Genomic DNA, 25053 nt, shown 5'->3' on the forward strand with positions numbered 1-25053 from the left:
GCTCATTCCCTCCTACCTCTTGAGAGCAGATTGTCAGAGCTATCTGAGAGTCTGTCTACTAGACTATAGTCCTAAGTAAGTCCCCAGATAAAAGTGAAACCCACAACTCTCACATTGTACGTTTTTCACTTGAGATATAGATAGATAGAAAGATAGATAGGGAGCTATTAAGTGGAGAAACAAAGCAAGAGTTATACAAAGCAAGAATTAAGCATTAAACCTTGGTCTTTAAACTCTAAAGCCTGTAGTGCTGTCATGTTTTCCTTCCCATTAAGACTTGTACTCTGCAGAATACATGATAGGGATTAAAATACACACACACACACACACACACACACACACACATGCAATCCAAGATAGGTACTCACTTAATGGAAAAAGATTCTCCAGTCATTTTGCCTGAAATGGGGTCCAGAAATGCAAGCTTCAAGCAGCACAGTGTAGGTGGTCCAACCTCATATTTGATTCCTACAATCTTAACAAATTCTTGTTCCTATTCATGTGAATAACAATAAATTATTACTTTCTATATAAATAATTGCCTAACATTTGCATATTATTTCATTATTATTTGAACAATTTAAAAATTATCTGAAACATCGTAAATCAACTGTACTCCAATAAAACTTTAAAAATAAAAATAAATAAATAAATAAAAATTATCCTAATACCCACCAGATACTAGGCACTCCACTAAGCGTTAAAGGTAATAAGACATGGCTCTTGACCCCTTAATAGCAATTTGTAGTTTAGGGCAGGGCTATAAACCAACGATAAACAGCAGAATCCCCTTGGGAACCTTTTTAAAATTCATGTTCCTAAACCCTACTACTATGGAATTGAATTCCTATGAATATCCTATGTCTGGGATAAAGCTCAGTCATATATATTTTGAAAAAACTCCCCAGGTTTTTCTCTGGGGAGTTAAAAATTGCTCTGCTGGTTAAGAATCACTCCTCTTGTCACTACTTCTCCCAAGAACTCCTTGATATTCTGCCAGTGGGAGATCTTTGTGGCCGTCTTCTCGCCTCCTCCAGCCCCACGGAACCCTACAAGTCTCAGTCATGCATGAGTGCATCTCCATCCATGTTGGCCAGGCTGGTGTCCAGATCAGCAATTTCTGCTGGGAGCTCTACTGCCTGGAATATGGCATCCAGCCTGATGACCAGATGCCAAGTGACAAGACCACTGGGGGAGGAGATGACTCCTTCAGCACCTTCTTCAGTGAGACAGAGCATGTGCCCAGGGCAGCGTTTGTAGACCTGGAACCCACAATCACTGATGAAGTTTGCACTGGCACCTACCACCAGCTCTTCCACCCTGAGCAGATCGTCACAGGCAAGGAAGATGCTGCCAATAACTATTCCCAAGGTCACTACACCATGGGCAAGGAGATCATTGACCTTGTCTTGGACCAAACTCGGACACTGGCTGACCAGTGTACAGGCCTTCAGGGTTTCCTGGTTTTCCACAGTTTGGGTGGGGAACTGGTTCTGGGTTAACCTCTCTGCTGATGGAATGTCTCTCTGTCAACTATGGCAAGAAGGCTCACCTGGACCACAAGTTTGACCTGATGTATGTCAAGAGTGCCTTTGGGGCCTCCCTGGTGGCGCAGTGGTTGAGAGTCCGCCTGCCGATGCAGGGGATACGGGTTCGTGCCCCGGTCTGGGAGGATCCCATATGCCGCGGAGCGGCTGGGCCCGTGAGCCATGGCCGCCGGGCCTGCGCGTCCGGAGCCTGTGCTCCGCAACGGGGGAGGCCACAGCAGTGAGAGGCCCGCATACCGCAAAAAGAAAAAAAAAAAAAAAAAAAAAAAAAAGAGTGCCTTTGTTCACTGGTATGTGGGTGAGGGCATGGAGGAAAGAGAGTTTTCTGAGGCCCGTGAGTACATGGCTGCCCTTGAGAAGGAGTATGAGGAGGCTGGAGCAGATAGTGCTGAGGGAGAGGATGAGGGTAAAGATTATTAACCTGTCTGCTGCAATTTTACACTCTTGTCTTGGGACTGTCTTATTTGTGTTCTGTGGAGCTGCCCATTGTGGCCCTATCTTGTCAATAAAAGTGATATTTCTATTTGAAAAAAGAAAAGAATCACTCCTCTAGCAGAAATACAGTTTGTAAGTAGGCAGATGGACATGTTATGTATATGTTTGGGAAAAGGACTTACATTTATGAGTGCCTACAATATTATTTTATAATACCATCCTTATACATCATTATTAGTCACACTTAACAGATGACAAAACTGAGCCTCATGGGTAGAGTGACTTGTTGCAAGTTACACATTAGTATATAGCAGAGCTGGGATTGAAATTCAGGTCTTATTCCAAAGCCCAGGCTCTTATACCACATATATGCTGCCTCCTAAAATATCCTATAACCACAGGGTTAGAATTTAAAGTAGGAAATCATATGGTTTATTTATTCCTTTGATTCTAAAAAAAAACAAAACAAAACAAGAACAGAAACCTCAATTTTCACCTAATTCAGAACAGATGGTAGCATTCCTGTTTCCCAGGAGATGATTATGTAAAGCTCACTTGATAAGAAATTTTAGCACCTTATAACTTTAATACAATTTTTATAAGTGTCAAATCTTTATTTCAATAAATATATACATTCTCTCTTGCATCCTTTTAAGCATCATTACACAACAACCCTTCATTTACCTGGAAAACTATCATAAAATTGCCCTTTAGTCTCTTGTTCTCAGTGTCGAAAAAACAAAACGACAAAAACAAATGTAAACCTAAGTAGAAATGATGGTGTATGTATCTCTATGTCTCTTTGTCTGTATTTACATAAGTATGAATGAGTGAATGAATATGTATTTACAGTGAGAAAATCCTTCTCTAAAAAATAAACATATCTGTTTTATTCAATGACATGTAGCTACATAGGTACTATATCAAAAGATATAAATAAAGCACCACAAAGTCATGAGTTTCTTAGAATTTATGATATTTACTATATCTTAAATCTTCCATAATCTCAAGGGTGTTTGTGGTCCACATATGCAGTCACAGTTGAGCTTCGAGAACGTACAAAGCTGCTGTGGAAAATATCCACACCATGGAACTACTGCTTTGCTCCAATTATATCAATAGAATGGTATACACTACAGGACCTGAAGCTTGAAGGAAATTAGGTCAAATAATCAAGACAACAGGTGGCATACAAATTTCGGGAACCATAAGATGTGACCCATAACACTCAGCTGTACAAGAGTATGGTACATCACTTTATCCTGGCTGCACAATCAACAGTGAGATATCCAGAAACTGAGAATAAGCCTATAGGCTAATAACAATTCCCAAGATACTTCAATTGCATAGCTTATTAATTTGGTGAACTTACCCTGAGATCCATTTTATTCCATGGCTGTTTTTGTAGGTTAACGCTGTATATTTTTGATTTTCTTACAGCCCGTACATAAGCTTCATGTCCTTGCCTAAAATATATAAGCTAAAACAAAAAACATGAGGTATTAAACAGCAGCATCCCATTTAACACCTCTATACGTCCCAAGATATTCCTACAAATGTCCTCTTCTGTTTACAAAGAGTATAAATAATTATAATTTTGAAAAAAATATATACAATAAAGGTACTTATAATCAAATAATGTTCATTCAGTACTCATGCCTATGTAGCCCTGTGCTAAATATTGCATAATAAAAACACACACAGTCCTTCTTCTCCCTAGAACCTGCATAAATTTCTGAAGAAATAGACTAATGACAAATGTACACAAAAGTGGTCATATTTTAAAGTAATATATTTCAATCTGTAATTGACATTCTAAAGCATCAACATTTTAATAGCCTACACATTATATATATATATATATATATATATATATATATTTCTAACCACAGGCTACTAAATACAGTAATTTCTAGACAGATTAAAATTTTTCTTTTGTAAGAAATAATATCAGAACTAGCATGGTATGGAAGGAAAATGAATCCAAGTTCTTGATAAAACTGTTCACCTCTTTAGGACAGCATTCACTACCATATTCTGATTCATTAAAAAAAGTTTCTTTCCCACAATAATTTTTTTTCAGCCTCACACCATACTGACAGGTTCAAATCACCTCCCAACCACAAAAATCTTAGCCTCCTTTAAGGCTCAGAATACTGAATCCGATTAAACAATCAGCAAACATTTCCAAAGTGAATGCCAACATTGGATACAGCTTATTGTCCCAAGCCTGTGCCCACCAGGGTAGAACAATGCCAGTGCGAATGGCCTTGCAGTAATGTTCCCTAAATATCCCTGGGTGCACTCTGTACCTGAGAAGTTTAAGATCAGATTGCAAGTAAAATATTTAAGTAATGCCACCCTTCTTGTATATGTAGCTTCTTCCAAAGAGCAGGCCTACTTTGTAGGTGCTTTTCCCACTCTGCTTCCTTTATTTATTATTAATCCAAACACCCCACAATCATTACACAAAGGCAACCATGGGGACAGGGAAGAAGTCAGGAGACCTGACTGCTGTTGGTTCCACCCTTACAGGCCATGTGGCTCTGGCCTTCCACATGCTCACCTGTCAAATGAAGAGGACACTCTGCTGGCAGGGGTGTTTGAAAGATTAAAAACAATAACAAAGGACAGAGAGACTAGCATGCCTCAGGTACTATCCTAAGTGCCCTACAAATATCCTTTAATTTAATCCTTCCCAGAGCCCTATAAGGTAGATACCTTTATCCCCACTGTACAGTTGAGTAAACTAGGGCACAGAGAAGTAATTTGTCAAAATCTTATTAGGTTTCATGCAATCCAATGTCCATTGCAGCACTATTTACAATAGCCAGAAGCAACATGGAAGCAAACTAAATGTTCAACAGAGGAATGGATAAAGAAGATGTGGTACATATATATAATGGAATATTACTCAGCAGTAAAAAAGAACAAAGTAATGCCATTTGCAGCAACATGGATGGACCTAGATTTGTCATACTAAATGAAGTAAGTCAGAAAGAGAAAGACAAATATCATTATGATACCACTTATATGTGGAATCTAAAAAAAAAATGGGGGGTACAAATGAACTTATTTACAAAATAGAAGTAGAGTCACGGATGTAGAAAACAAACTTATGGTTATCAGGGAATAAGGGGGGAAGGAATAAATTAGGAGATAGGGATTGACATATACACACTACTATATAAAATAGATAACTAATAAGAACCTGCTGTATAGCACAGGGAACTCTACTCAGTACTCTGTAATGGTGTATATCGGAAAATAATCAAAAAAGAAAAAAAGAGTGGATATATGTATATGTATAACTGACTCACTTTGCTGTACACCTGAAACTAACACAACATTGTAAATCAACTATACTCCAATAAAAATGTTTAAAAAAAGAAAAAAAAACCTTATGTTTCCTATAATACTTTTAAAGGGGTGGTAGAGATAAATAGAAGAAAGTAACATAAAAAATACCATACTATGGAGATTTTAAAAATACACTGACATATTCTACCAATCAACACTAAGTCAGAATTTCTAATAGTTAAAAATACAAGTAAAATGTTTTTAAAGGTTTAAATATTAGTATATAAACACAACTGTAGTGGTAAAAAAAAGTCATTACCATGCTTACCAATAACATGATAAGCATGTTATTCAGATATCCTTTATTATATATTTATTCTAGTACTCAACAAATATTGATCAAATATGTATGTACAAGGCCCTGGGTGCTATGGTAAGACAACAAAATAAAATCCTTTCCCTCAAGGATATAGACAGACGTGTAGATATATGAGTATGATACAAGGCAGAATGTAGTATGTATCATAAGAGAGAAATAATTTAGATGGGAAAGCACAGGAAGAAGGAGTGGCAAGCAAATGGTAAGTAGGGATAACATCCAAAAGAAGTTGGCATTTAAGTTAAACCTTGAAAAATGAGCATTTTTGAGAGGCAATGACCTGTGGGTAGGGATATTCCAGGCAAAATAATGAAGGCTTAACACTTAAAAGTAAAAAGTAATGCTGTCATTAACAGATTGATTATATAAAAGTATGTTTCTGCCTTTATGGGTTCTTTAAAAACATTATTTAATTCACGTATTTCACTGTCTGATTCACTTATACACCTTTTCCATTACCTGAACAACTGTCATTACCTAATACACATTAGTCTTGAAGCATATAATCATGCACTAAGTTTAACAAAATAAAGGGAAAGGTAAATATGGTCCTATAAAATAGAGAGGAGTCTCAGATCATAGAGTATACAGATACTTATTCTGTTCTAAGATTTTTTTAAATATTTATTTGCTTATGTATTTATTTATTTATTTATTTATTTATTTTTGGCTGTGTTGGGTCTTAGTTGCAGCACATGGGATCTTTTGCTGTGGCATGTGGGCTTCTCTCTAGTTGCAGTGCATGGGCTCTCTAGTTTTGGTGCACAGGCTCCAGAGCGCATGAGCTCTGTAGTTGCGGGACACAGGCTCTCTAGTTGTGGCATGCGGTCTCAGTAGCTGTGGCAAGCAGGCTTAGTTGCCCCTTAGCATGCAGGATCTTAGTTCCCTGACCAGGGATTGAACCTTCACTCCCTGCATTGGAAGGCGGATTCTTAACCACTGGACCGCCAGGAAGTCCCCCTGTTCTAAGATTAATTCAAAATTATTTCTCTTAAGCCTCCATAAAAAAAGGCAATAAATACAAGAAATAGTGATTTTTGGATATACCCCTAAGAAAGCTCTTCTAAGTTTTTTTTCATACAGCATTCATCCAGAGCACATTTTACTAAAATAACCACACAAACGAGCATTGCTCAAAAGTCCGACAGTTACAAGAAGACACACAGGAAAGGAAACATTTTAATAATATCAAAAGATATTATAATAAGCAATAGTTTAATTGTAAGGCTACTTGGTAGCTATCTCTGGTACAAAATATCTATAGAAGACAATTATAGAAATGTTTGGTAAAATTTTTATTGGTTCCAAGACTTTTAGAGCCATTTCCAAGGTTTTGCTCCTTCTTTATTACAATGATAATATTACATTCCTACTATGGGTCTTAAGTTGACAACTGTGGGTAAGCATTTAATCATTCAAAAATGAATGATTAGTCAATATGTCAGAGACTATACAAGCCAACTAGGGCTCAAAATATAACAATGCTACCATGATTTTCATAAGAAAATCAAATAAAAATTTTTCACTGTATAGAATTTAAATCAGTGTTTGACTGACCAATCATAAATATGGCTGTTACTCAATCATAGGTTCAGTAGGAAGGCCTTGTTTGTGAAATGACTTTCCCGTAAGCATTGAAAGGGGTGATGATCATCCTCTAGAATATTTTCTATCAGGTTGAGCATGGGCTTCTTTTAAAAAAACAAAAACAAAAAAACAAAGCAAAAACAACAGTATTAGGACTTGATTAGGATTCAAAATACCACTCAATTCTACTATGTGGCAATTAAGATAAAAATAAAGACAATTATTTTCATGGCTTCACAAGCCAATCAATTTATCTCAGTGTTCATTGAGCATCTACTATACTAAAGACTCTGTGTCAGGCCCTACAAAGGACACAAAAATTAGTAAGATTCAGTCACTGTCCACAATAAATATATAATTGAGCAGCACAGTTAAGATGGTGAACATATAACTATAATAGAATTGAGAATATGGATGGCCTAAGACTGATATTAAAGTGAGTACTCTTGAGGTTCCAAGAGAAAAACGTTATTTAACAGAAAACAATTACCTCGTCTCCCATCTGTGGGACAAACGGGGAACGTCGTGGTATGGTATCCAAGATCCACTGAGGGGCAAACCATTCTTCATTGGGCTCACCTGCCATAGAAACCAGTCCTCCTTTCTAAAATATAGTTCACAAACATATAAACTGTAAATATATGGACAGTTGTAGAAAAAATAGCAGGTAGAAAATGTTAAAAACATCAGGTTATAATAAAACACAAAATATACAAATTTTAAACATTTTCTTTTACCAATTAATTATGCATAACATTTGTACCAATAAAACAACCAAGTGAGTAACATGTTCAATTTTGGCTGACAGATAATATGACACTATATACTATCTAAAAACCACAAATTTTACTCTTCATGTCCTTAGTATATCAAAGGAATTCAAATACAAGTAACACAATAACTTTTTGCCAATTAAATGATGACCATCAAGAAGATAATTCTGTCTACTAAAGCAAGAGGTTACAGAATGAATACAGAATCCATTTTAAATTAATATTCAAGGAACTCTGTGGATTAAGTTTTTACATCATTCAAATGAAATTATAGTGGGAAAAAAACATCATTGGGATGAAATGAAAACATAAAGAAATAGAAGAAGCCCTACATGATTTATTATATCCTTCCATTTTACAAGTCAAAAATATATAGAAATTTATGACTGGTGACATGACAAGAATAATCCTTTTATACTACAGTGGCTTATTTAAAAAACTCTACTACATTTTAACAAACAACTGTCAAAATGTATTTATTTAATGTTAAAATAATAATGAAAATATTCTAGCCTCTACTTTTTTTTTTTTTTTTTTTTTTTTTTTTTTTGCGGTATGCGGGCCTCTCACTGTTGTGGCCTCTCCCGTTGCGGAGCACAGGCTCCGGATGCGCAGGCCCAGCGGCCATGGCTCACGGGCCCAGCCGCTCCGCGGCATATGGGATCCTCCCAGACCGGGGCACGAACCCGTATCCCCTGCATCGGCAGGCGGACTCTCAACCACTGCGCCACCAGGGAGGCCCCTCTAGCCTCTACTTTTGACAACAGAAAAAATTTAAAAAATCTTTACATCTTTTATACAATTTTACTTAGTTTCTCAGATGGAATATTATTTTTAGATAAAAGTGAAGTGTTACTGTTAAATATTCAAGTATCAAAGGAAAAAGCCAAAACCAAAAAAAAAAAAGAAAAAAGAAAAACAACCTGTAAACTTACAAACCTTCTTTCTAGTCTGTTTAGGTTTCTTTTGCCGTTCTTCAAGTGACTTCAAATTCTCCTCCTCAGAGCTGCTGCATATTTTCCGTGTTGCCTGTCTCGTTTGCCTTTTTGGAGGTTGCAAATTTATTCCAGCATCTGCTGTCCAATCAGAATATTCACTTGATGAATCACTGTAAATAATACATAAGTTCAGAAAAGGAATAGTTTTGCCTCATGATTGAAAGATGATCATTTTGTAATCAAACAGCATTATAAATGACATGGTTTGATTTTGTTCTAACCAAAGATAAAAAAAATATCAAATATAGAATTTTGATCATTACCTAAGTGATTTTAGTGAAATGCTTCTTGGATAAAGTATAATGCTTAGTTTCCCATAACAGGATTTAAAATTCAAAATTCCTGTCCAAATGACAAAAGCTTCTTTAAATAAAGATGTTCCTTATCCCTGGAAATGGTTAAATATAGTTGTTTTAAACCTGAAATAAATACACATAGCCTGCCAAGGTGTAGAATCTTGGATTTACAAAGAATCTTATTTTACAGATGGAACTATTTTAGGGAACTAAAGCCCATGATGACATGCGCAAAAAGATATTGGTAGAGCTAGGATAAAACAACAGGTCTCTGGGCTTCCAACCCAATACTCTTTCTACTATAACATACTATTTTAACTCTGCCTTTACCAAATTCCTACAAGAACATAATTTCACATTAAAACTGTCAAATGATATTGACCAAATCAAAACCATTAAAACTACCTGGAAGAACTTTCACTTTGCCATTCAATAACAGGATCCTCTATAGAAGCATCACTTGTGCCAACTGTTTCATCTTCCTGCAATAAAGAGCCAGCAATTGAGATATATGGTTATTATTAACTAGCATATTATTAATTAGCATATATTACCTGTCTTATAACACTTTTTGTATTCCCCCCTCCAAAGAAAAGTTCTAGTTAAAATGTATGTAATCATTCTTCTATATATACTTGTAACTCGTAACTAAGCCTACAAAGTATTAAAAGATTTCTAGCATCTACTATCTTACTGATATGAGACACCTTTTCTTATTTCAAAGATGCAATAGACTCCTTAAGAAACACAAATATAACCCTCTTAAATTTTGTTAAAACCACTGTTTTCTTTTTTTAATTGAAATATAGTTGATTTACAATGCTGTGTTAGTTTCAGATATACAGCACAGTGATTCGGTTTTTGTTTGTTTTTCATTGGGGTACAGTTGCTTTACAATGTTGTGTTAGTTTCTGCTGTACAACAAAGTGAATCAACTATATGTATATGTATATCCCCTCCCTCTTGATTCAGTTTTATATGTATACATATATACATGAAAAAAATATGAATTTATATGAATATATATATTCTTTTTCAGATTTTTCCCTTATAGAAAGTCATTATTTTTAAAAATACCTACACAAAAGAAAGATAAAAATACCTATATGCCTCTACCAAGTTAATATAATTACTCTCCATAAAAAAGTTAATCATCTTTTTATTATGTAAGATCTCAAACGTACCAAAGTAGAGGAAATAGATAACATCCTTGTGTACACAATCTCCAGTTTAGACAATAACTCACTGCCTATCTTGTATATATACCCTTACCAATTGCCTCATACCTCAGGGATTATTGTGAAAAAAAAGCATTCCCACTACAAATATTTATTAAGATTAGGATTCTTTTTAAAAACATAACCACAACACAATTATTACATTAAAAAGATAACATTTTTTTCTTTTTTAATAACAGCCTTATTGAGATAGAACTCACATACCATAAACTTCACCCCTTCAGAGTATACAGTTCAATGGTTTTTAGTATATTTAGAGCTGTTCAACCATCACCACTAGTTTTAGAACACTTTCATCACCCCCAAAATAATCCTTAAACCCATTAGCAAGGACCCCTCACTCCCCACTACCTCAAGCCCCTGGCAGACACCAATCTACTTTTGGTCTTGGTACTCTTGTCAAAGTACCACATCCTTTGAACAACAAAATCTGTACCAAGTAATCTTCGTTTTTCTTCTCTCTTCTTCTTTTTCATGTATTTTTAGTTTTCTTAACCATCTTAAATTGCTATGTTGCCCTGAATTTCTCCTTGCCTATCTGCCTTAGTGACACTCATGCAACAGGACTCTTTAATCCATCTACATTCAATGTCTTTTTGTTTTAATTCTTTAAGTCCATGGCTCAGAGGCAATAGTTGTTTTTTTTTTTTAATTTTTATTGGAGTATAGTTGCTTTACAATGTTGTGCTAGCCTCTACTGTACAGCAAAGTGAACCAGCCATACACACACACACATCCCCTCCCCTCTGGATTTCCTTCCCATCCAGGTCACCACAGAGCACTGAGTAGAGTTCCCCATGCTATAGAGTAGGTCCTCATTAGCCATCTATTCCATACATATCAATAGTGTTTATATGTCAATCCCAATCTCCCAATTCATCCCACCCCCCCTTCCTCCTTGTTATCCATACGTTTGTTCACTACGTCTGTCTCTATTTCTGCTTTGTAAATAAGATTGTCTAAACCGATTTTTTCAGATTCCACATATGTGTTAATATACAATATTTGTTTTTCTCTTTCTGACTTACTTCACTCTGTATGATAGTCTTGAATACGTGATCATTCTTTTCAGATCAATATTTTCATGGGTGGGGGGAGATAAAGAGGGATATCATTGATAAGAGTTAAAGAATTGTGAATGGTGGGAGAAGAATGAGGGTACCATACATTATCAATGTATAATTAAACACTCATTCACTTAAATATTATAGTTATTAAGAGAACAAAAGGAAAGGACTGGAGAAGAGAGGAATATGAGGAAAAGAACTGCTATAGTCTTTATTTCATTACCATGAAAAAGGTAGGTCTGAAAAAAATCATCACTCAGTAATCTCCATGACTGGTAAAGTCAACAATAACAGAAAACATGTATATTATGATTACACAGTCAACAAGTTCTGGAACTGTATAACTAGTTATCTCAGTTAATATTCCACTTCTTTCCATTTCTAGGCAGATTTGCTCTCACTCTCTTTTCTTACTGTCCCAAAGCCAAACTTTTCCTGGCATGTTTGATACCCTAAACCAAGATAATATCTTAGGTACAAATAAGAGAAGATATCTAAAGGAATTCAATATAATGCTCAAATTTGCCTATTAAATGTCTTATTAATAAATAATACTCATAAGAAAGTCATTAAAATAATTTTCTATTAAATTGACCCTTAAAAATAAACCCAAAGTTTATCAAATTGCTATTTCTTTCATGATATGTCGATTTTCAGCCTTTCATAGAAAAAAAAAGTTTGAAAATGAATCTAGGTATCAGATATGCCTTAACTTCTTTGTGATTTTACAAGGTCTCGGATATTGACCTCATTGATAGTCTCATGTTATTAAAACTAGTTGAAAAATTTTTAAAAAATAAGTAAACCCAAAGTGATGACACTAACTGGGAAACAAAAAATTACATTGAGTAAATAATAGCAGATATCTAACCTCTGAGGAGCTATCTGAGTCTTCCTGTACACCTGAATTTTGACATGATGCTTGTGAATTATGCTCTATGTTGGATCGTGTTTGGTAAGTATGCTGACGTTTGCGTTGTGTCCTTCGTAAAGACCGCCCACAGCTAGGAGGATAATCATTCTATAAAACAGAAGGAAAAGAAATTAAAAAAAATGAAAGTCTCAGTGAATATACACAAAAGAACATATATAAAGCGAATCAGTTGGGCTTGATTTGGAGTGAGGGTGGAGGTGAGAGATAGTTATAAATTCCCAAAAAGAAAACCCAAGATATATTTTTATACTATGTTTTTACATTAAAATATACTTCATTTTATATATTTAACCCACTTCCATTAATACTGATAACTTTCCATATTTTGAAAACTTTATTATCAAATTAAAGACAGTGCTGAAATTCTAAGTTGCAAGAATCTGCCCACTCAGAATTTACATATACCATATTATCTACAATTTATTACAGGATGAAGCAAGATATATATATATATCATATGTATGTGTATATATAATTCTTAATATAACATGTATTTCTTTAGTTCTATAAAAAACTACATTTAGTATACGAGTCAAAATAAAAATTTAATTTTTAATAACAAAAATGTAAAGTAAAAACTGTTTTATTCTACCCTTTACAAGTATAAAATATTATTACTGATACACCATATGTCAAAACCCTAATATGTCATCAGGAGTAAACAAGCTTAAAGGTCTTCTAAATCAGTATCAAGGGTCAGTTTCTTATCTTACATGTAAACGTTTCTCATTTTCAATATAAATAAAAATGTTTACAGATCCAACTACCCTGTTTATTAATCTCAGACAAGTCTGATGTTTGACAAATCAGCTTAGCAGGAAAAAAGAATATAAATCATGGATGTGAGTCATTCAAAATCTCTAAGAAAATAATCTTATCAGAGAACATCATATAAGCTAATAAAATCTGAATACAAATTAAGAAAGTGGGTATCAAAATGATCTAAGAATAGAGATATTCATATAATAATTACCTGAAATTGTATTTATCAATACTGAAAAGACACTTAAAATTCAGTACCCATTGCTTATATTTCCTTAATAAGATTAAAATCAACCTAGACTTTCCAATTTACCATACTCTTCAGGAGTTATAGTTATTAGTTCTGGGAACAAAACTATATTCTTATGCCACTAGTTTGTTCAACCTCAGAGTACTAGTAAGGGGCTTAACATGCACCTAATGGAGTACAGGAATCTTATTCCCTGATTAGCAGTTTCTACTGGGAATATGAATCTTCCTAATGTATATAGAACAGATTTTGCTCCTAATTAGGTAGGCCAGGAGTAAGCCTAGGGCAGGGGTCAGCAAAATTTTTCTGTAAAGGGCCAGAGTACAAATATTTTGGCTTTGCAGGTCATATGATCTCTGTGGCAACTACTCAATTCCATATAGCATGAAAGAAATCATAGACAATATATAAATGAATAGGTATGGTTGTGCTCCAATAAAACTTTATTAATAGGAATAGGCAGTAGACCAGATTTAGTCCATGGGCAGTTTGCCAACCTCTGGCCTAGGGTATCTGAACATTTGTTTTACATTGTGATTAGTGATCCAGCATTAATTTTAAAGTTCTACTTTAACCATATGAAAATGGTATTTTAATACAAATATCCTATACATACAATGACCACATATCCTAGATTTGGGGGGATAGTTCTAACTTTGTGTAATTTTACCCTTATTAATAACCATATATCTCCATTTGGGGTTTTAAAAAAATAGTTTCCCTATATACAGACACCTATTGAAATAATCCCTTAATACATAACTGCCACCTTTCAAAAACCTAGTATCTGCAAATATTTACAAATAGTGTATTGCAAAGTACTGTAAGCCTAAACTTACCCTTTGGGTAGCATAAGATGGCTTTTTCTTCTTTTCGACTGTATAAAGACTTATTTCTATGTCACCTTTAGCAGTTCGACATTCTTCCTGAACCCTAATAACAAATCAAAGGTCAAAGTAACAGAAAATCATCAAAAAGCAAACCAATAGTTTATTTATTATTAGAGAAATGCAAATCAAAACTACAATGAGGTATCACCTCACACCAGTTAGAAAGGGCATCGTCAGAAAATCTACAAACAACAAATGATGGAGAGGGAGTGGAGAAAAGGGAACCCTCTTGCACTGTTGGTGGGAATGTAAATTGATACAGCCACTATGGAGAACACTATGGAGGTTCCTTAATAAACTAAAAATAGAATTACCATATGATCCAGCAATCCCACTCCTGGGCATATACCCAGAGAAAACCATAATTCAAAAAGACACGTGCACTCCAATGTTCATTGCAGCACTATTTACAAGAGCCAGGTCATGGAAGCAACCTAAATGCCCATCGACAGACGAATGGATAAAGAAGATGTGGTACATATATACAATGGAATATTACTCAGCCATAAAAAGGAATGAAGTTGGGTCATTTGTTGAGACATGGATGGATCTAGAGACTGTCATACAGAGTGAAATAAGTCAGAAAGAGAAAAGCAATTATCGTGTATTAATGCATATATGTGGAACCTAGAATATGGTACAGATGAACTGGTTTGCAGGGCAGAAATTGAGACACAGATGTAGAGGACAAACATATGGACACCAAGGGGGTAAAGTGGCAGGGGGTAGGGGTGGGGGTGTGATGAATTGGGAGATTGGGATTGACATGTATACACTGATGTGTATAAAACTGATGACAAGAACTTCCTTTATAAAAAAATAAATAAAATAAAATTCAGAAATTCAAAAAAAACGTAGATAACAAAAACACTTTTAAATATAAAATTGGACATTTTAACCATTTTAGGTATGTAACTCAGTGGTATTAATGACATTTACAATGTTGTGTAACCATCATCACTATTTCCAAAACTTTTGCATCACTCCAAACATAAACTTTATAGCCACTAAGCAAAAACTCTTTATTTCTCCTTTCACCAGCCCCTGCTAACATCTAATCTACTTTATATCTCTATGAATTTGCCTACTCTAGATATTTCATGTAAGTGGAATTATACACTATTTGTCCTTCTGTGTCTGGCTGATTTCACTAAGCATTATGTTTTCCATGTTTATCCATGTTATAGCAAGTATCAGAAGTTTTTATGGCTGAATTATATTCCAGTGTATGTATATATCACACTTTATTTATCCATTCATCTGTTGGCAGAAACTTGAATTGTTTCTACAATTCAGCTATTATGAAATAATGCTACAATAAACATTGGCATACAAGTATCTGAGTCCTTGCTTTCAATTCTACTTCTAACAGAGAATTATTTCATATTGTTCTACTGCCAGGGGTAGCATTCAGTTCATATATTAGCTATGTCTCCCTTTTCTTATTACTGCTAAAGAAAGAAAAGGTGAAACCAAAGAAAGAAAAGGTGAATTAATTTTGCTACTTTGTTGACTCAGCTGGTAAAAAGGTGTTGCTAGGAAGATATCATGATTTGAATGGATTTTCTATGTTCTCTGTCAATGTCCTTTCTGTTTTCCAAATCTATTTCTAGTTGCTGTGCATCATCTGGAGTCAATATTACAGTAAATGTTAAGGTTTACAAATAAGGATAGGGATTCTAAGTTTGAAATTCATCTTAATGAAATCGTTTCATCAAAAGAAGTCTACTTAAATGATATTTCTAAATATACACTAAGCACTGGGTCTACTACATACCTATACTGCACTCCCAAACTGCTCCAATTCTGAGTTTCCTCAGAACCACTGTTGAATATTGGGTCCATGTATCACTGACATTATTTAATCACATATGGCCTCATGTTCTTACTTAATAGTATTTTTTTCATATCTTCTAACCTAGACTATAAATTCAAAGAAGACAGAGATTATGTTTTTTTCATTTTTCAGTATTCCCCAAAACATTTATCACAAAGCTAAGTAAATTTAAGATAATCTTTAAATAGTTGTTATGGAATGAACTAAAGAAATAATGTGGAAAAACTAATGCATGCCTCAGCTAAATTAAAGAAAAATACCTTAGTTATTAGCCTAATATAGTACATTTTTTAACATCTTTATTGTAGTATAATTGCTTTACAGCAGTGTGTTGGTTTCTGCTTTACAACAAAGTGAATCAGCTATATGTATACATATATCTCCATATCTCCTCCCTTTTGTGCCTCCCTCCCACCCTCCCTATCCCACCCCTGTTGGTGGTCACAAAGCACCGAGCTGATCTCCCTGTTCTATGTGGCTGCTTCCCACTAGCTATCTATTTTACATTTGGTAGTGTATATATGTCCATGCCACTCTCTCACTTCATCCCAGCTTACCCTTCTCCCTCCCCATGTCAAGTACATACTCTACATCTATGTCTTTATTCCTGTCTTGCCCCTAGGTTCTTCAGAACCATTTTATTTTAATTTTTTTTAGATTCCATATATATGTGTTAACATATGGTATTTGTTTTTCTCTTTCTGACTTACTTCACTCTGTATGACAGACTCTAGGTCCATTCACCTCACTACAAATAACTCAATTTTGTTTCTTTTTATGGCTGAGTAATATTCCATTGTATATATGTGCCATATCTTCTTCATCCATTCATCTGTTGATGGACCCTTAGGTTGCTTCCATGTCCTGGCTACTGTAAATAGAGCTGCAATGAACATTGTGGTACATGACTCTTTTTGAATTATGGTTTTCTCAGGGTATATGCCCAGTAGTGGGATTGCTGAGTCGTATGGTAGTTATATTTTTAGTTTTTTAAGGAACCTCCATACTGTTCTCAATAGTGGCTGTATCAATTTACATTCCTACCAACAGTGCAAGAGGGTTCCTTTTTCTCCACACTCTCTCCAGCATTTATTGTTTCTAGATTTTTTGATGATGGCCATTCTGACTGGTGTGAGATGATACCTCACTGTAGTTTTGACTTGCATTTCTCTAATGATTAGTGATGTTGAGCATTCTTTCATGTGTTTGTTGGCAATCCATATATCTTCTTTGGGCAAATGTCAATTTAGGTCTTCTGTCCATTTTTGGATTGGGTTGTTTGTTTTTTTGATATTGAGCTACATGAGCTGCTTGTAATTTTTGGAGATTAATCCTTTGTCAGTTCCGTCGTTTGCAAATATTTTCTCCCATTCTGAGGGTTGTCTTTTCATCTTGTTTATGGTTTCCTTTGCTGTGCAAAAGCTTTTAAGTTTCATTAGGTTCCATTTGTTTATTTTTGTTTTTATTTCCATTTCTCTAGGAGGTGGGTCAAAAAGAGTACATTTTAATTTACTTACTCAGAAAGAATGTTACCATATTGACTCACCTACTAACCCCATTATTTAGTTCATTGACCACCACTCTTCTGCTCCATGCCATGAGATCTCTTTCAGTGGCCATCTGGCTTCTAGGAGCATTGTTATGCATTTGTCGGACACCTTCAATTTGACCACTACGTCGGAGTCCAATGTTTGGGGAAGAAGATATGTCCATATTTGGATTTCTCAAAGCTAAAACAAAAACAAAGGAAGGCACCACACTCTCAGCAAAGGCACCAAACTCTTCCAGATCAGAACTCTAAATAAAATAGGAGATTCAAAGACAGTACTGCTGGACAATATTGCTATCCCTTTTTTATACGTTTTCTGTACCCCCTTTATGGTTTCTACAATCTTATAGATAAAGCAGGCACTCAATAAATGTTTACTGTCTCTATAGCTCTTTTAATTTTTTTCAGAGGACTTTCACATCTGTCATCTACTAAATGCTCAGTAAATACAAAAGGTGTATTTAACATATTTGGTAGATTCATAAATGTTATTAGTACTAGTTCAGAAAGCAGCTTGTTAATCTAAATTCTACCTTTATTTAACCCATTAAAAGATTTTTGAATAGAACTCCAATAAAGCTTTCTAAAATAGTATGAAAAAAATATTTAAAAAATTAACCTATCAAAATTTCATTTTCAAAATTGACAAGGAATGAAAGAAAGGGGAAATGAGCAATAGAAAATTTACTTTTGTTTTTAATCCACCAGTAAGGCCCCTGTTTATTTTTGTTGTAATTGCAAATAAAACAAAAATGGAAACTGAAACATTAAACTGTTAAAATAAGCACCAGAAAAACAAACAAACAAACAAATGAACATTGCAAAGAGAAGTCAGTGGGGTCCCTTTGACTAACAGCATTTCAAACCTAACCACAGAAACCTAGCATTGAAATTACTGACCTCTAAATCAGGGTTCTAAAATTTTTATGTCTTAGGAACAAATGGCCTGGATATATAGGATTATCAGCCCACTTCTTATCTTGTTCCAGGTTAAGGAAAGCTTATCTGAGCTAGGTGCTCCAAGTGAAATGAACAAAGAATGTTTTTATTTTAATTTTATGGGATACTAAAGAAATCAGGAAATGAGTAAAAGACCCTGTGAATCACCTCAAATCTAAATCACCTTATTCATTTCTGTGGACTCCAAAATGTCACAATACCCAAATAAATGTCCTCAATTATGTAAATATAAAAAGAAACACATTGGCCAAAATCCCACGAGGACTGAATTGTAAACAGAACTAATAGTTCTTGATAAAAGTAAAACTGACATAGGCTAAGATTATATAAAACTCAGATGCATAGACATATTTCATGTAAAGTGAAGGAAGACATACAATAGATTGGAATAATAGTGGTAATTAGAATCAAACTTGTCAAAGTCAATTAAGAAGTTGTATCTGGGGCTTCCCTGGTGGTGCAGTGGTTGAGAGTCTGCCTGCCGATGCAGGGAATGCGGGTTCGTGCCCCGGTCCGGGAAGATCCCACATGCCGCGGAGCGGCTGGGCCTGTGAGCCATGGCTGCTGAGCCTGCGTGTCCAGAGCCTGTGCTCCGCAGCAGGAGAGGCCACAACAGTGAGAGGCCTGCATACCACAAAAAAGAAAACAAAAAAAACAAAAAAAAAGAAGTATCTGTATTCCCTAAGAAGAGGGCTTCTTGTCTTCCAGTGTATTTTTGTAAACTCGAGAGACAGATGATATGTTGCGTCCTTTTCAACAAAGGAGGGCAATTTTTTTTGTATTAATTTTTAAAGTGCCTTTAATTTTGAAAACTTTTAGGTCGGTTACCTTAGAAGGGGCTGGACTTATTGTAGCACCTTGCTTATTAGAACAAAAGTAAAGACTGCAAATACATAACTGAGTTAACAGAAAACAGTATATTAAAATACACTGTCTGTGGGCTTCCCTGGTTGTGCAGTGGTTAGGAATCCACCTGCCAATGCAGGGGATGCGTGTTTGAGCCCTAATCCAGGAGGATCCCACATGCCGCGGAGCAAATGAACCCACAACTGCTGAGCCTGCGCTCTAGAGCCTGTGAACCACAGCTGCTGAGGTCGCATGCCACAACTACTGAGGCCCACACGCCTAGACCACGTGCTCCAGAACATGAGAAGCCACAGTAATGAGAAGCCTGCACACTGCAACGAAGAGTAGCCCTAGCTCACTGCAACTAGAGAAAACCCACACGCAGCAATGAAGACCCAACACAGCCAAAAATAAATAAATGAAATAAATTTATAAAAACAAAATAAAATAAAATACAGCACCTGTATTCCTTAGGAGATGCTAAATCACTTTAGCCCCAAATGATAATGAGAGTATGGCACTTTAGTGTATCATATCACAACTGTAAATTAACAAAAATGTTGCTTTTATTTAAAAACCTAAAATGTTCCTCACATGTAATTACTTGGTACAAGTAAAATAATTAAAGTACATTCATCATACCTTTTACAAATATATACATACTTACCACCATTAGCAGAATATGATCTATTAATTGGAAAATGTGGAACATCTCCTTCATTAATTAGCCTCAGATCTTGTTCTCTTTGTAACTCCCTGATTATTCCATCAAGAATGCTCTCATCTTGGTCATTGGTTTGTTGCCCAATTACCTGTTCTACTACTTCACCATCACCTTAATTAGACCAAAGATATAAAGCCACAAAATTATTTACATTTCAGTGTACCATAAATATAGTAAACTCAAGCTTAATCTATAAGTTTCTAGACAAATAGTTTTAAAGGGATTAAAGTGAAAATAAAACGTATAGTAAATAAAATATTTTTAAAGAACTTTTAAATATGTCAGCTTGTGTGTTTAACTTAACCAATGTCCCCAAACTAGACAGTATTATGAGAGCCTTCTCACCTTAAAGAAAAATTATTAAATTATTAACTTAAAAATGAATTTTCTCTATAGAATATTCCATGCTAAAACTTGGGAGTAGAGATTTGAGTAAGGTTTTAATAAGTTCAACTGAAAGTACCAAAAATGCTTTGCATCTTTCGTGAGAATTTCCTTTCTGAAAGAAATCAATTATGGTCTTTCAAATATTGTCTCTTTTGAGAATACCTCAGTATATTGATGAGTATAGACATTATTTCTTATAATGAAATTCAATGATTACGTCTGAATAAAAACTTATTTATTTCTATGATCTTTTTCTTTCTTAAATACATCTTAGACCTATTTTTCATCTTGTCCTCTAGTCAGATTAAATGGCATCTAGTAGAGTAGCCAAGTGATCAGGTCTTATTGGAAGTAAAATATGAATTACAGATTTTTTATTCATATGCTTTCAGTTTTATCTCCTATTAATATTCATGCCTTTCCCCCTTATTTAATAAATATGACATCAAAGAAGTAACTATTGGCACGTGTGTAACACCATTTCATTGCTCTACAAATCTTTATGAGAGAGAACATAAAAAAGGATATGCAACATTTCATTCTAGAAAGGTCAAGTCTTAATTCCCTAGTAAGGATATAAAATTCCATTTGCAGGAGTTCCTTGCAAATTGTTAGGATTCATTGCTTTCATTGTGGAGGCCTGGGTTCAATCCCTGGTCAGGGAAACATCCTGCATGCCACATGGCACAGCCAAAATACAAAAAAAAAAAAAAAAAAAAAAAAAAAAAAAAATCCATTTGAAAATAAATAACTTATTACCTCATACTTAGAAGAAAACCTACAAGTAACAAACTAAGGTATGAAGGCATTCTGGTGTGGAGGGTGGTGTGGAGGCAGTATACCTAAGGGAAATATGCCAACCAGAAGAGTTGCTTTAATAGAGAATAGCTTATTTCAATGTCTTTTTCTGCTACATTCCCATAATGCATCACTCATCACTGCTTCAATATCCTCCAAGGTTGAGTGTTATGTAAACACTCAGCATCCCCCACCCCAAAACTCAATAATTCTTTACATTTCAAACATGAGGATGGGTAAACAGCCACTGCCCAGTTTGTAGTTCTTGAAATTTCCTCTTCTTCAGTCCATTAACTATGTACTCTCAAATTAAAATACTAATACTATGAGCAGTGGAATTTCACCAATTATAAAAGCTTGACACATTAAAGTTAGTACATTTAATCATCACTAGATTTCAATACTATAAACAACAGGATCATACATATGTTCAGGGTTCTAAGAAAGCAGGTCAACACATTCTCTGTTTGAGTGTACTCTTCTTTGTCCTAGTCCATTTATCTGTGTCCAGGTGAGATAAACAGTGTAAAAGTACTCTGGTAAGATAAAAAGTTCTATGCAACTGAAAATTAATAAAATATTAGGTAAAATATAGTATAACCTTCTACAGAGTTTAGCATGGGGATATATTATAGAGAGAACAGGAGCAAGTATAACATTTTGCAAAATGTTTTAAATTTAATTTTGTAGAGAACATACCATTAGCCACATATCCCAGCTGTGGTATAAGCTGTTCATCTTTACAATTTTCCCGTCCTGGTACTAGCCTTTGGAATTTTGTGGGATGCGGATTTCCATCAACATCCACCAAGAATGGGGGAGGCATGAGATGAGGAGCTTGTTGGGTTTGTTCATCCAATACATAGTTGTTGGCATCACGGATAAGAGGTCGATAATCCGTATGGAAGAACATCTGATCTGGAATCTTTATGACAGATTTTTAGTAATTAATATGCACAGGAAATTTATAAATAAGCATTTATTTTCATTCCTAGAGCACAGGTGTTTTTCAAATCACACAATTTCTGCATTATCTTTATAGTCCTCTATAGTCATATGTTCCCTCTAGGTAGAAGTGAATCACCTAGATCATAATCCTATCTTTTCTCCACAAAACTCTACAATCTATATTACGTTCTGGCCCTCCAATATCGTATTTTTCCAATTAGAATAAGAAGAAGCAAAGCAACAACACAGTAGATAGAGTTAGTTATTTTTTAAGTTGCAAAAAAATACAAACTTTTATAACTATTTTTCTTGCTTATTTTTATTCAAATAAGGATCAATGGAGTATAATATAAATGGTGAGACAGGTAAATATCAATTGTGTGAAAGACACTCAAAGGTGATACAAGTATTGAGCTGAACTCAAAGATTCTAAGCTCTTTTCCAACTCCAAGATTCTATAATCTATCCTAAAGTCACAGCTACTAAAATATAAGAAACCAATTAAGTTAGCTTCCAAAGTATTTTAACAAGATCAATAATAGGTAAAGTAGCCAAGCAAGAATATAAGCATTCAGTCACCAGCTGTTTATTCCCAACTTAGGATAAGTAGAGGATGTAATCTGGTAAAATTGTTCTCTTATTACACCTGAAAGGCAGTACAGAGAATATGTTCTAAGCAAAAGGATTTCCTAATGATTTTTTTTTTTTTTGGCTGAATTGGGTCTTCATTGCTATGTGCGGGCTTTCTCTAGCTGTGGCAAGCAGGGGCTATACTCTTCGTTGCAGTGTGCAGGCTTCTCATTGTTGTAGCTTCTCTCGTTGCAGAGCATAGGCTCTAGGCACATGGGCTTCAGTAGTTGTGGCATGCAGGCTCAGTAGTTGTGGCTCATGGGCTCTAGAGCACAGGCTTCAGTAGTTGCGGCACATGGGCTTAGTTTCTCTGTGGAATGTGGGATCTTCCCAGACCATGGTTCGAACCCATGTCCCCTGCATTGGCAGGCAGATTCTTAACTACTGCACCACCAGGGAAGTCCCTCCTAATGAATTTTTATATCTACATCATCCTATATCTTAATAGTAATTTGAACTGCCAAGCTTTATGTTCTGCCAGTGATGAAAAATTTTACCAAAAAACGTGACTTTGTTATTTTATATCTATTGACACAGAGTGACCCTTATTAACTGGAATACTTCAAATAAAATTTATGAATGATACAATACAAAATTGCAATCTACAACAAAAACTAAATATACTAACCTTTTCATAGTATTTACTGCATCCAAATCCAAAAAGCAGCAAATGCCCATGAGAATCAGTGCAGGCAAAATGGTTTCCATCTGGAGAAAATTTACAGTCAAACACTGCACCATGGCCTTGACCTTCAATCTGAAATTTAAGAGTCACTTTAAGTCATCTTAAGAGGTAATTTTCAAATAATAAGTGGTCAATAGCTTCTGCTTGCTAATATCTTGGATTCTGTGATGCATCAACATTCCAATGTACTCTCTGACTACTGTAGCCAGAACCCTACTGTAATAGTAAAGCTCTAAAAGAAATTAGGGAGAATTTCACATCAAACATTACTAGCAATGTCATATCTGAAGAAGAACTGCGTGAATGACTGAAGAGAATAATAAAGACCTAAACACAACCAAATTGACAAAGGCGCTATCTCAGCAAAGTCAATATATTATCTTCATATTTAAATTGTAATGTAAGTTTTAAAAGAACCATCCTAAAATTACAGTACACAAATCAATCTCACTAACACAAGGCAGAGGATTATTATTAACACTCTGAATCTGTATAAAGCCTATAAAAGGGAGCTCAAAGGCCAACAATTTAGAAACGTTTAGTCAGAACTATTCTTCAGAAAGGAACACTAAATATGGTGAATATGAGTATTCCCATCACCACAGGAGGGTGTTCTACTGGAAGAAGAGATGGCTCACCATATTTTTCCATAGTTTGTATGAAATATATCTTAGAAGTATCCATATCTCCAATTCCATGTGTGCCAAACAGCTTTCTGATTACTAACTAAGCTATATGGGGCTTACCAGAGACAGATACAATACAGTCACTGTTGTGATTCATTAATTAGGATTACAGTTTAAACATTAAGTTTTTTGTGATTTTGGTTAGTGTTAGCTCCAAATGCTTATTAAATTTGAGTTTCTAGAATTAAGAGCTGGGGACAAGAATTTGGAAAGTGCTAACACCACAATAACAGAGACATCCTGAAAGGCATTTCTCAACTGGCCTTACTCTTGGGTCTTGAGTCATTCTCTAAGTTATTACATGGATTTAAACAGATGACACTTGCCACTAAGTATACTTTAATTACCAAGTTGTCACATAAGAGAAGTCTGTTTTAATATCAACTAAGCATAGATTACCCTTACCATGTTAAAATAATTCCGAATTTTGGTCCCCCGGTCAAGGTCCCAAATAAAAATGTTCCCATCATGACCTGCCGAAAGTATGATCTTTTGATCAAATGGATGTGCTTCCAAAACAAATACTTCATCATCATGTCCCTGTGAC

The 25053-nt window shown here is 34.9% G+C and overlaps 1 protein-coding gene across 2 annotated transcripts in view; it reads right to left on the bottom strand.

Moving 5' to 3' along the window:
• BRWD3 (bromodomain and WD repeat domain containing 3) overlaps positions 1 to 25053 on the bottom strand; it is a 121392-nt gene that overhangs the window by 33219 nt on the left and 63120 nt on the right. For both annotated transcript variants that reach the window (XM_082609033.1, XM_082609032.1), the window contains exons 15-26: positions 24912 to 25046; positions 23764 to 23892; positions 22257 to 22482; positions 20316 to 20483; positions 17840 to 18023; positions 14406 to 14499; positions 12492 to 12641; positions 9721 to 9797; positions 8961 to 9129; positions 7739 to 7852; positions 3355 to 3462; positions 369 to 493 (exon numbers count right to left, since the gene is read on the bottom strand). In XM_082609033.1, coding sequence (XP_082465159.1) covers positions 369 to 493; positions 3355 to 3462; positions 7739 to 7852; positions 8961 to 9129; positions 9721 to 9797; positions 12492 to 12641; positions 14406 to 14499; positions 17840 to 18023; positions 20316 to 20483; positions 22257 to 22482; positions 23764 to 23892; positions 24912 to 25046 — 1679 coding nt within the window. The remainder of the gene's footprint in view (positions 1 to 368; positions 494 to 3354; positions 3463 to 7738; positions 7853 to 8960; positions 9130 to 9720; positions 9798 to 12491; positions 12642 to 14405; positions 14500 to 17839; positions 18024 to 20315; positions 20484 to 22256; positions 22483 to 23763; positions 23893 to 24911; positions 25047 to 25053) is intronic.

Source organism: Mesoplodon mirus, assembly GCF_964341445.2.
Source record: "Mesoplodon mirus genome assembly, chromosome: X".
In the NCBI taxonomy this organism is placed as follows: domain Eukaryota; kingdom Metazoa; phylum Chordata; class Mammalia; order Artiodactyla; family Ziphiidae; genus Mesoplodon; species Mesoplodon mirus.